Raw genomic sequence first — 13,537 nt, forward strand, 5'->3', positions numbered from 1 at the left:
GTCCCCTGCACCAAGAGGGTGTTAAGGGCTGCACCCCAGACCGACAAGCTAGCTGTCATGAGAATTTTCCATGATTGTGGAGGGAAAAGCTTCCCTTCACTCCAGCACTGGGTTGTAAACCCACCGTGCTAAAGTCTGGCCCCGGGAGTCAGATGTGTAGACTGGTCCAACAGACGCAATCGAGAGTCTGTTTGACCCACGCTGCCAGAATGTTGGTCTGAAGTGGAATTGAACATATAGTACAGCCTCTAAGGAGGCAACCATGAGACCCAATACCCTCATTTAGACACAAACTGACAAAGATTTTGTCTCAGGGTAGTGAAATCTTGGATATGGTCTATAGACAAGTCCAGAAACCCCAACCTGTTAGATTGGTCCTACAATAACTTCCTCAGAAATTCAATCCACCCAAAACTCTGCAGAGTTGATACTGTTTGGGGCTGTTGGTAACGGGATAACTGATTCTTCAGCAGAAGATGGTCCAGATGCCCCACGATATGAATCTCTCAAGCATTGCGCAGAGGCGAGCCAAAACAAAGGCAAGCACCTTGGTGAAAACTCGAATGCCCATAAACCAGATAGAAAGGGTACAAACTGATAATGCTGGTCACTCACTACAGGTGGCGTGTGTTGTGCAAAAATGGGAATGTGTAGGTATGCATCCTTGATGTATAGGGAGGCCCAAAAATCCCCTGGAAGAAAGGCAATGACTAGCCTGCAATTCTCTATGCAATACTTTTTACCCGTGGAACAATTTGAGAACTTTCAGGTGCAGAATGGGTAAGATTACCCCATTGGGCTTTGGGAATGTAAAGAAGTTTGTATAGACACTGAAATCATTTCACTGTAAGAAGCAAGAGACCCTCCCATGAAGGGGCTATGGGCCATATTTTAAAGTGTGAGGCAAGGTAGAGGCAGTGTAAGAATCTACAACTAGGGCCCCAGGATACTACACTGAACCCACAGGTTTGGGATTTGTTGGGGCTAGAAAACCGGTAAGGCTGACAAACTTCTTCCCCCACTCAGATTAGTGGGGAGCTCCCCATCGCCTGGTAGAGGCCTTGGCACCAGACTTAGCTGGCTTGGAGGGCCATGTCTTTTTACAAAAGTTCCTGTCTTAGACTTGCTGTTGGAAGAGAGATGAAAGAACAGTTTCCTAACATCAGGAGAGGAAGACCTGCTGATGGAGGCATTAGCCCTTATCTTTTGGGGGAGGAGAGTACTTGTGCCCCTGTAACTTTGATGTTTGTCCAAAGTGGGACCAAACAAGTGTTCACTATCTAAAGGTAACTTCTCAATGCATTTTTGAATTTGATTTTAGCAAACCAGCATTTAAACCAAAGGGTCCTATGCACATGGCTGGTGAAGATGACTCCACCTGGAAATTTGGGAAAGAGTATCTGCCATTCACATAGTAGTGTAGGGCTGTAGGTATCTGTTTCAGTTGGCACTAGACTGAGGCATCCTTACGGATGGTACCAGGGCCACTGCCATATGTTTGGCTCAGACTGCAATAGAAACAGCGGCAGGTTGCATGATGGGAACTGCCAGGGAGAAGCATGTTTTAGATTGCCTCTAACCTCTTGTCTGCCGGGTCTTTAAACACAGGATTATCATTATTTAGGGCAGGAGATTACAGGATCTACCCACTTAAAATACTGTTGGGCGAAACTCTTTGGAGGAGAGTATCTCCTTGGGGCGAGACCAGTCCTCATACAGGATAGGCTCAACAAGTGAAAGTATTGGCTGGCCTTGTGAATTTTAAAGCTCCCATGCTGTATACTTTGTGGAAAGCAGAGTGGTCAGGCTGCTCCAAAGCTAAGCAGAACATACTTCTATAAGAATGGCTATGGTTTCCTTTTTTTTTTTTTTTTTTTTTTTTAACAAGGATTGTCATTTTGATTCTAAGCCTGTAAGAGCAAGGGAAAAATATAGGTACAGGGGGAAAGAGGATCCCCTGCGAAAGAAGTCACGGGCGGACAAAGCTGCTTAAGGGAAATTTTATTGCACAATTGTAGAAAAAATGCGCTGAACAAAAAAAAAAAACTAGGGACCCAACACCTAGACTAATATAAAATATGACAACATTGTCTAGTTAAAAGCAACTGCGTCACAACATGCATCAAGCACACACCATATACTCCCAAATATAGGTATTAATATAAGGTACAAAAGGTAGCAATTCGATAAGCACATAGATACCAGTGACAAGCACTATCAGAAAACGTGCATATATCGCCCCTAATGACCATCGGGCCCCCAGCTGGGGGATATAGGGGGTGTAAATATGGCAGGTCGCACACACTGGGTAGTGGACCCTATGAAGCCACTACCACTGAGTTTGGCTAGATTTGACTATTGTCCAGCAGACAGGTGCACTGAAGAGGATGGCATGTAGCCACTACCAATTAGTAGTTATCTTCACCCTCCAGCCAAGCCATATTGGTAGAGAGAGCCCAGTGAGAGGTTTGGAAATAGAGCGGTGGGTTGAGGTTATCTATGGGTCAGGGCAGGAGTAGTTATACAGTGATTTAGACAGTCAAAGGACCAATGGTCTGCTCACCCGACCGTTTATGCAGGAGTCTCTAGTGTCCTTCAGGTATCCCAGGCATCTTCATGAGGGCCCATCTGCGAGGGAGTCCTGTACTGCACTTTTTAGTAGCTATGCTCTGCCTTTTCCCTCTGTGCCCTGATCCCTCTAATACTGGCAAATCTGTCTGCCTTTTGCCTGTTTTTGATATGCCTATATCAGAGCCTCCCTGGTAAGCAGCAGAACGAATGTGTGGTATTCAACTGGGAGTTTGACATCTAGTGGCTGGCTTTGGAATTGTAGCTGTCCATGAATTATGTGAGAAAATTGTATAAATAGATGCCTGCTGGGGACCCGACAGTCATTAGGGGCGATATATGCACGTTTTCCGATGGTGCTTGTCACCAGTGTCTATGTGCTTATCTAATTGCTACCTTTTGTTCCTTATAATAATACCTATTTGGGAGTATATGGTGTGTGCTTGATGCATGATGTGATGCGGTTTCTTTTAATTAGATAACGTTGTCTTATTTTATATTAGTTTAGGTGTTGGTGGGTGCCTAGTATTTGTATTTTCAGTGTATTTTTTTTCTACAATCGTGCAATAAAATTTCCCTTAACAAGCAGCTTGGTCTGCCCGTGACTTTATCAGGGGGTCCGCTTTCCCCCTGTACCTATATTTTTTCAATTCTAAGTCTCGGAGACCACACCATAACTGGTGAGACTGTAATTCTAGGGATGCTGTACCTGCTATGCACGACTACCTGATGGTGCAACACCTACAGTGGGGAGAACAAGTATTTGATACACTGCCGATTTGCAGGTTTTCCTACTTACAAAGCATGTAGAGGTCTGCAATCCAGAATCCAGAAAAAATCGAGAAAATCACATTGTATGATTTTTAAATGTGTATTTTATTGCATGACATAAGTTCTTGATTACCTACCAACTAGTAAGAATTCCGGCTCTCATAGACCTGTTTTTTTCTTTACGAAGCCCTCCTGTTCTCCACTCGTTACCTGTATTAACTGCACCTGTTTGAACTTGTTACCTGTATAAAAGACGCTTGTCCACACAATCAAACAGACTCCAACCTCTCCTCCATGGCTAAGACCAGAGCTGTGTAAGGACATCAGGGATAAAATTGTAGACCTTCACAAGGCTGGTATGGGCTACAGGACCATAGGCAAGCAGCTTGGTGAGAAGGCAACAACTGTTGGCACAATTATTAGAAAATGGAAGAAGTTCAATATGATGGTCAATCTCCCTCGGTCTGGGGCTCCATGCAAGATCTCACCATGTGGGGAGTCAATGATCACGAGGAAGGTGAGGGATCAGCCCAGAACTACACGGCAGGACCTGGTCAATGACCTGAAGAGAGCTGGGGCCACAGATTCAAAGAAAACCATTAGTAACACACTACGTTGTTGTGGATTAAAATCCTGCAGCACATGCAAGGTCCCCCTTCTCAAGCCAGCGCATGTCCAGGCCCGTCTGAAGTTTGCCATTAACCATCTGGATGATCCAGAGGAGGAATGGGAGAAGGCATAGCTCCCAACTGTCCCTGATTTTGAGGGACTGTCCCTGATTTGGAGCAATGTCCCTCTTTCCCCCTCATTTGTCCCTCATTTTGGTCTGATCCATATAGTTGTATATAAAATGCACTTTTTATCTTTCAAAAAGTGTTTCCCAGTGCTAACCCTTTCATCCAATTTCTAAATTGCTGCATTTTAAAAGCCAATATAAATAGTAGTGGTTGAAAAAAAGTCCTTGTAGATTTAATTAACCTTTTTTTGGGGGGGGGGGTAATTTTCCTTTTAAGGGGGGTGTGGCAGGGGGCGTGTCCTATGCCTACATACGTTTGTTAGTAGGTGTCCCTCATTCCCATCTCAAAATGTTGGGAGGTATTGGGAGAAGGTCATGTGGTTTGAGAGACCAAATTAAAACTTTTTGGTCAAAACTCCACTCGCTGTCTTTGGAGGAAGGAGGATGCGTACAACCCCAAGATCACCATCCCAACCGTGAAGCATGAGGTGGAAACATCATTCTTTGAGGCTGCTTTTCTGCAAAGGGGACAGGACGACTCCACTGTATTAAGGGGAGGATGGATGGGACCATGTATTGCGAGATCTTGGCCAACAGCCTCCTTTCCTCAGTAAGAGTATTGAAGATGGGTCGTGGCTGGGTCTTCCAGCATGACAACGACCTGAAACACACAGCCAGGGCAACTAAGGAGTGGCTCCATAAGAAGCATCTCAAGGTCCTGGAGTGGTCTAGCCAGTCTCCAGACCTGAACCCAATAGAAAATCTTTGGAGGGAGCTGAAAGTCCGTATTGCCCAGTGAAAACCTGAAGGATCTGGAGAAGGTCTGTATGGAGGAGTGGGCCAAAATCCCTGCTGCAGTGTGTGCAAACCTAGTCAAGAACTACAGGAAACGTATGATCTCTAATTGCAAACACAGGTTTCTGCTGTACCAACTATTAAGTTCTGCTTTTCTGATGTATCAAATACTTATGTCATGCAATAAAATGAATTGCTTCAAAATCATATAATGTGATTGTCTGGATTTTTGTTTTAGATTCTGTCTCACACTTGAAGAGTACCTTTGATAAAAATTACACACCTCTACATGCTTTATGTAGGAAAACCTGCAAAATCGGCAGTGTATCAAATACTTGTTCTCCGCACTGTATATAATAGTGAGTTGGTTTCCATTTTTTTGCATGGTCTGTATGAGCAAGGGAGCCTCTTCTGCAATAGCCGCCTCTTCTGCAATAGCCGCCTCTTCTGCAATAGCCGCCTCTTCTGCAATAGCCGCCTCTTCTGCAATAGCCGCCTCTTCTGCAATAGCCGCCTCTTCTGCAATAGCCGCCTCTTCTGCAATAGCCGCCTCTTCTGCAATAGCCGCCTCTTCTGCAATAGCCGCCTCTTCTGCAATAGCCGCCTCTTCTGCAATAGCCGCCTCTTCTGCAATAGCCGCCTCTTCTGCAATAGCCGCCTCTTCTGCAATAGCCGCCTCTTCTGCAATAGCCGCCTCTTCTGCAATAGCCGCCTCTTCTGCAATAGCCGCCTCTTCTGCAATAGCCGCCTCTTCTGCAATAGCCGCCTCTTCTGCAATAGCCGCCTCTTCTGCAATAGCCGCCTCTTCTGCAATAGCCGCCTCTTCTGCAATATCCGCCTCTTCAGAAACTGGCCCAGTGGGGAGGCTGGAGCCGCACAGTTTTGACCCATATTATTGACCCAAATTCTGCCTGTAAGCTCTGGCATTGTGAAAAAAATTACTCCTAAAAAAAGGCTGGCATGGCTGCTGAGCCCGTTGAATGACCTGAGAAAGGCATGGAGTCAGGATGGGAACTGCCATCAGAGGAGCAGGTACCCCAGGCCCTGAACCGCTGTGCCTACACTCTCTCCAAAAAGCTAAAGGCCTAGCTTGAGCAAATGACCCCTTCAGACCCCCCTGTCCCTATGCTTATGATCTGCCATGCCTTATAAAAAGTTGTTCCAAAGGTGTATTCATAAATATCTACAGTAGTTGGAGTGCCTGTAGGGTGCAACCACAGGAGTATGGCGTGTCACCGCTAAAACTGCGCTTAAGGTGACCAGATTTAATGTGGATGATGCCCATAGAGGCATGGAAGGGTGGCACAGGTGCAGAAACTGCATCTGAAATGAGTTAGTGCAGTAGAGTGCTACTCAATTCAGCAGAGCAGGTGTAAAAAGCTCTATTGCTGGCAGTCTCCAGTGCTACCTGGTCAGTAGGGCAAGGACGCCAAAAAATTACTCTTGCCATTTCACACTCTCTCCACTCCACAGGAGAACGGCAGCGGGAAATTCCTCAAGGGGAAAAAACAAGTGGGGGCGCCCTCATATGAAGCTTCTGCCCTGTACTTAACTAATCGCTGCATGGTAGTTAACCCCTTCCTGGCTTGTCGCCCACAATGTGCATACCCCCGCAGGGGTCTTCAGGGACTGGGCTCCATACCAGGCAGACTCTGGACCTATAAAGCATTCTGCGGCTAACTCCACACATTGCAATATGTTCCAAGGAGAGCGCCCACAGCAGGATCCTATGCCAAAGGCAACATTATTGTTTTATTACTGTCTTCATATCTGCCATGTGACAGGATCTGGTCTCCTGGGGCACTGCCGAGGGATCAATTGATCCAGAATCTGCAGAAAAGATGCAATAGCTATGGTGCAGCCTTTCTTGATGGAAGAATCACCATGGAGAAAGGGATCCAGACAAAAGTAAAACTTTCATATAAGAAGGTGAGCTTCTCTTTGTAGAGAGAAGAGGTCCATCATCTGAGGACACAAAAAACAGACTAGCTAGGAGTCTGAAGGGTAATGTCCCAACTGTTTGTTTTTTGTTTTTTTTTTTGCCAGTGTTCAGTCACTTAAAGTTAACTGCATATAACCCAGTTAAAAGATTTAAAAGGAAAAGTGAGGGCCTTCAGATAGGCTTTTATATTCTTTCGGGTCAGAAGTTATCAAACGGTACTACCAAGGCAGGGAAATTTTGGCGCAAACAAATGTGCATGATTAAATGAACAATGAACCACTTACAATTTGGGTCAGAGTGTTCACTTCAGAGGCTCTGGGCACTGACAATCACTTCCGAAAGCCAGCTGTGGAATGTGCAGAGGTTACAGGATGGAAGCTGGTAACTCAGTGTTCATGCTGTGTTTGAGCGCTAGTGAGTGTGCACTCTGAGACAGAAGAATCTTTACTCTCCATCACTCTAGCACAGCATGGTTGCTGTAAGTCGCGCGCTGACTGTGGCCTCTGCACTTTCCACAGGTGCCTTTTTGGAGGTTATCTCCCCTTGCTTGCCCACCTCTGTCGCAGGCCATGGAAAACTGCTGATCAGTGCTTTGAGCCTTTGGAGTGAAAGCAGTATTAAACCCAAATGCAAACATATTGCAGCTTACCAATTCTTAGACATGATGGCTGTTCTATTTTTTGTTTTTCAAAAGCACTATCTCTCCAATTTATATGGATGAGACAAACCACTTAACCCTGGCAGGGGTGATTAAAATAAGCTTTGGTTTATTCAGGCAAAAATTTATCCCAAAAAGAAAAAAAAACTATTTTCTGTAACTGTTTATAAATTGAGCTGGCATTTGGCTTCAATTAATGTAAACTAAATTTGCTAATACATTTAACACTACCCTCCCCCCCACTAGACTGACAATTCTGTCTCCTGTGCCTCCTGTGCTCCTTCATCCAGATTTGTCTCACTAATACAGGAGGTATGTTACTGGCCAGTTCAACAAGGGAAAAAAGCCAAAGAAAAGAAAACTGATGCAGCCACCACATCTAAGGATTGGTAAGCTGTCATATAATACATTTTTGGTTTTGGGTTTAATACCGTTTGAACTTTCTTGGACTCTTTCTAAGTTTGTAAGTAGTCTATAGCAGTGATGGCGAACCTTGGCACCCCAGATGTTTTGGAACTACATTTCCCATGATGCTCCACTACACTGCAGAGTGCTGGAGCATCATTGGAAATGTAGTTCCAAAACATCTGGGGTGCCAAGGTTTGCCATCACTGGTCTATAGCATCTTCACGTTCAGTTCATCATACACATTCATCTGTTTGCACTGGGTTTTCCCTGCTCTGCAGTGACTATGGTTTGAGTTGATTTATCCTTGTCAGTCATTTACCTTTTGGCTACAGAATTGATGTTTACTAATCCCCTTCACTAGTGCTATCCTGATAGCACCAGTATAAACTTATATTCCCTATGTTTTGGTACAGACAATACTCCTACATTGTTCTAAATTTCCTGTGTACCCAGTGAGCTCTGCAATATTTACAGGCCTTGACTTCTGTCCTGACTTAAGCAACTCATAGATGATTCAATTTTCTTTCCTTCCGCCATGAATGGAAATTATGAAAATTGCTAGAATCCCCCCATCAGCGAATGCCTTCCGCAGTGCTATTGTGTTCTGCCGGTGTGTGTTTGCATTTAGCCAAAGTTTCACTTTTAAGGGTCAGTCAATCTAAAACCGTTCATTGTAACATACAAGGATTCATGGTTAAGATTTTAGTTTAGTCCACCTCGGACGGCATTCATTCTACAGTAGCGTAAAAAGTGTGCATTCACACAGTGCAAAAAAGCATGTCGCAATTGCAGTAACATTCATTGTTAATGGCACCCCAAATGTAGCTAGCACGTGAAAAATGCACAGCAGATACTGCAAAACTCAAAGATGCTTGTGTTGCTTTAAGTGTAGGGCAGCTTACTGAAATAAGAAGGCTCCCCTATACACAGAGCGCAAAATGCCACCTGGTGCAAATGAGGTTTAGATTACTGATACTTTTGAATTTGTTTAATGAAAACTGTACTGTATTATGGCATTGCCATTTATGGAAGAAAATGCCATCAAAGTGCAAAAGAATGCATTGCTTGCACTAGACCAATCTTAATATAGCATTAATAGATGATACGTTTTTTGAACTGTAAAATTTGTATAACTACTAAAAAAAAAAAAAAAAAAATCCTGACAAGCTGTTAAATTTTATTTTTGGAGCCCTCTACATCTTTATATAGCATTGTAGATTTTTTTTTTTACGGTCATGTTCATGTTAAGACCTCAAAATTTTTTTAAAGTTTCTCAACATCGATTTATTGTGATTTTAAAAGGGTGGGTTGCAAAGTTGACATGCAAGCTCTACTGGCCATTATGTATGATGGTTCAATTCCACTGGCAACATTTTTTGCCAAGTACACACTGTCATGGCCATTATACAGTCAAATATATAAATTACTGTGCAAAGGTTTTAGGCTGGTGTGAAGGAATACTGTAAAGTAAGAATGCTTTCAAAAATATATTTTAAATCTGTTTATTTTTACCAATTTACAAAATGCAGAGTGAACAAACAGAAGACAATTTTTAATCAAATCAATATTTGGTGTAACTACACTTTTAGTAGTCCAATTCTTACACTTCTCACTTTGTGCACTTGCCCAAAGTCAGGGATTTTGTAGGTTAAGGCCGGGTTTACACTGGTGCGACACGACAGCCGTCTTACTTTGGATCCGACTTTGCCCTGCGTCTTGAAGCCGACATACGTCCGACTTTCAATGAACAGGGATCCGACTTGGATCCCCGCCAATTCCAGGCACTATGTTTGGTATGAATCTTGAGGGGGAACTCTACGCCAAATTTTAAATTAAAAAAGGCATGGGTTCCCCCTCCAAGAGCATACCAGGCCCTTCAGTCTGGTATGGATTTTAAGGGGAACCCCCTACGCTGGAAAAACGGCGTGGGGGTCCCCCCATAAATCCATACCAGACCCTTATCCGAGTACGCAGCCCCGGCCGGTCAGGATAAGCGAGCCCCCCCCCCCCCCCCCCGAACCGTATCAGGCCGCATGCCCTCAATATGGTGGGGTGGGTGCTTTGGGGCAGGGGGAGGATGAGGACAAGGGCCTCTTCCTGACAACCCTGGCCGTTGGTTGTCGGTGGGTGGGGGGGGCTTATCGGAATCCGGGAGCCCCCTTTAATAAGGGGGCCCCAGATTCCCGGCCCTATGTGAATGAGTATGGGGTACATCGTACCCCTACCCATTCACCTGGGGGAAAAAGGTGTCAATAAAAAAAAAAAAAAAAAACACTAGACCAGTTTTTTTAAAAGTAATTCATTATGCAGCTCCAAGGGGTCTCTTCCAACTTCTACGCGCTCTCCGGTGTCTTCTGCCGGGCTCCTCAGCTATCTTCTGCTCTTTTGCCCGCTCTTTTGCTAGCATTGGCCCGGTCTTCTCCGTCGTCTTCTTCCCTCCGGACTTCTTCCGATGTTGACACGACACGCTCTCCCGCTGTAATGCCGTATGCACGGTGCACAAGGACTTACATAGGCATGGGGCGTCGTCACCGGGTGATGTAATCCGATGACCCTGCCCCTTATGCCATCACCGCCCGGGCATGATGGGGCGGTGATGTCCTAAGGGGCGGGGTCATCGGATGGCATCACCCGGTGACCACACCCCATGCCTTTATAAGTTGTGTACACGGCATTACAGCGGGAGAGATCGTCGTGTCAACATCGGAAGAAGACCAGGCCAATGCTAGCAAAAGATATATATTTAGATTAGATATAGATATATAGAGAGATAGATATATCTGTGTGTGTGTGTGTGTGTGTGTATATGTATATATGTGTGTATATGTATGTATGTGTGTGTGTGTGTATATTATATGTAACCTTTTTTTTTTTTTTTTTTTTTTTTTTTTTATAAAGAAGGGCGGTCAAACTCAGGGCCTCTCTAGGTAGTACTTAGAAAAGCAGTTTGAGCCCTTAGATGAGCCTATATATTATTGTGCTTCAAGTATATATAGTGGAAGATGGGTGTATTAGGGGCTCCTCTTGCAGAATATGCACAATTTGCTCAACTATTTGCAATAAAATTGGTAAATTTTATATGTATATGAAATGAAAATGTGCAGCTCTCATTGCATTGTTTGAGCAGAAGCACAACAAGACTAGTGTAAAAGTGCCCTTTGTGTGTTCATTTTGCGCTAATTAGTCATTGGCAAGAAACAAGTGCTAAGTGTGCTGATAAATGTAATTGCATTCATTAGAGTGTATGTCCAGTCAAAATGTTTATCTTTATTTTGGATAGATTGGGGAAGGTGTAGAACACCGTCATGGTTTTTACTCCAATCCATGGCTGTTAGATTTACCTTTGCTTGAGGATATCTCTCCAACAGCAGACATAGACTTTATTAGAGTAGTAGAAGGCTAAAACATCAGTCAGATATGCCAGTTGCAGACTTCTTTCTTAGTTTAGTGATGAGAAGTGAGGGTAAATCTCTCTAGTGGAGATGGTAGTAAAAATTTGACAAGTCTATAATATTTCTACATTTTGACCCAAGCTAGGAAAAAAAAGGTTTATGCCTAGTAATACACGTTTAAACCAGATAAAACCTCTAAAGCATGCTCAGACCTACATACCCCACAAACACTGGCTTTTATGTTTTGTGTTGCAGGTTGGGACCACATACAAACTATTGATTCTTTATTGAGGAAAGGTGGATACAAAGCTGCAATCAGTAATGACTTCAGGAAAACTATTAAACTGACCAGGTATGACAAGCAGATAAGATCAACTCCAGACAAAATTTTTATTTTTTTTGGAGCACTACTTTTCTTTGTTTTTTGTTTTTTTTTTTTTTTTGTTTTTTTGTTTTTTTTTTTTTTTTGTTTTTTTGTTTTTTTTTTTTTTGTTTTTTTTTTAATATCTTGGCCATGAACAAAAATGTATTTTTTTCAGGTTGAGTTCTTAGATGTAGTGGCTGCATTCACTCACTTTTTTCTGGCCAAGTACATTTCTGCACACAGAGAAAATACCTGTTGATCCTGCCAATAATCCACTTTTCTTGTAACTTCCTGTGCACTGAACTGGAATCTCAAATGGGGTTATCTGCCTTCCCAGTTCTTTCATGAACTTGAAACACTCTGGGAGAGGAAGGTGTACATAAGCCAAATCAGGAAAGAAGCCTAAAGGGGCAACACTGATTTTGTATAAATATTGAACTGGCAGAATCATTAGGTGAAAGCAAGGCCCCCTTCACACTGGGGCGGTAGAGGGCATCGGTGGTAAAACAGCGCTATTTTTAGCGCTGTTTTACCGCGGTATTCGGCCGCTAGCGGTGCGGTTTTAACCCCCCGCTGGCGGCCGAAAAAGGGTTAAAACCCCTTGTATAGCGCGGCTATAGCCGCGGTATTACCGCGGTATAGCCGCGCTGTCCCATTGATTTCAATGGGCAGGAGCGGTGAATACACCGCTCCAAAGATGCGGCTGACAGGAGATTTTTTCTTCTCCTGCCAGTGCACCGCTTCAGTGTGAAAGCCCTCGGGCTTTCACACTGAACAAACAGCGGAGGCTGTTTAGGGGCGGTTTGCAGGTGCTATTTTTAGCGCAATAATGCCTGCAAACCTCTCCAGTGTGAAAGGAGCCTAAAGGAAAAAAAAAAAAATTCTAATGCAGTCACCACATCTTTGAATCGGGATGCTGATTGTATGTATATATGTATGTTTTGTTTTTTTTTGTTTTTTTTTCTTATTGTGGTGAGTGGGGCTAGATACATTTTGAATTTGGGATTTTAACGATCTGCTTGGCCTCTTTGTAGTTTTAGGTTGTAAATTAGGAATGATCCCCCTTACAAAAAACAAAAATTAAGGTTAAAGTGATTGTAAAGACAGAAGGTTTTTTTTTTTCTTGATGCATTAAAGAATTTGTTACCCTAAAAAAAAAAAAAAAAAAAAATCCTGTTTTCTTTAACCACTTGCCGCCCGCCGTCGTTGTACGTTGGATATTTGAAGAGGAATGTTGTTATGGCAGCAGCTAGCTGCCATAACCCCAGTATCCTCTTCAAGAGCGGGCGGTCGGCTTTCAGATAAAAGTGGTCTCTGCGGCGGATTTGCTGCAAGATCACTTTTATCGCAGCCCCCCCGCCACCACTTACTGAAGCCGTCGGTAGCAGCGAAAGCGATCAAATCCTTCTCAGTGTGTTGTATGGAGCTGAGTGAGGGGAAGATGGCCCCCACCCAGCTCCATACCATTGCAGGGCGGAAGCGACGTCAAAACATCACTTCCGCCCATAGCTCTTAAAAGGACATTTTTTTTTTCCCTCAAATTACTTTTTATTTATTTTTATTTTTATTGCATTTTAGTGTAAATATGAGATCTGAGGTCTTTTTTGACCCCAGATCTCATATTTAAGAGGTCCTGTCATGCTTTTTTTTTTTCCTATTACAAGGGATGTTTACATTCCTTGTAATAGACATAAAAGTGACACAATTTTTTTTAAAGAACCGTGTAAAAATAAAAAGTAAAATAAGAAAAAAAAAACTTTTTTAACTCGCCCCGCTGAGCATGCGCACAGAAGCGAACACATACGTGAGTAGCGCCCGCATGTGTAAACGGTGTTCAAACCACACATGTAAGGTATCGCCGCAATCGTTAGAGGGAGAGAAATAATTCTAGCCCTAGACCTCC

General features: G+C 43.5%; 1 protein-coding gene across 1 annotated transcript in view; it reads left to right on the top strand.

Moving 5' to 3' along the window:
- Positions 1-13,537, top strand: part of AMMECR1 (AMMECR nuclear protein 1) — a 275,716-nt gene that overhangs the window by 234,259 nt on the left and 27,920 nt on the right. The window contains exon 6 of the mRNA XM_073599365.1: positions 11,526-11,622. Coding sequence (XP_073455466.1) covers positions 11,526-11,622 — 97 coding nt within the window. The remainder of the gene's footprint in view (positions 1-11,525; positions 11,623-13,537) is intronic.

Source organism: Aquarana catesbeiana, linkage group LG09, assembly GCF_042186555.1.
Source record: "Aquarana catesbeiana isolate 2022-GZ linkage group LG09, ASM4218655v1, whole genome shotgun sequence".
NCBI classification, from domain to species: domain Eukaryota; kingdom Metazoa; phylum Chordata; class Amphibia; order Anura; family Ranidae; genus Aquarana; species Aquarana catesbeiana.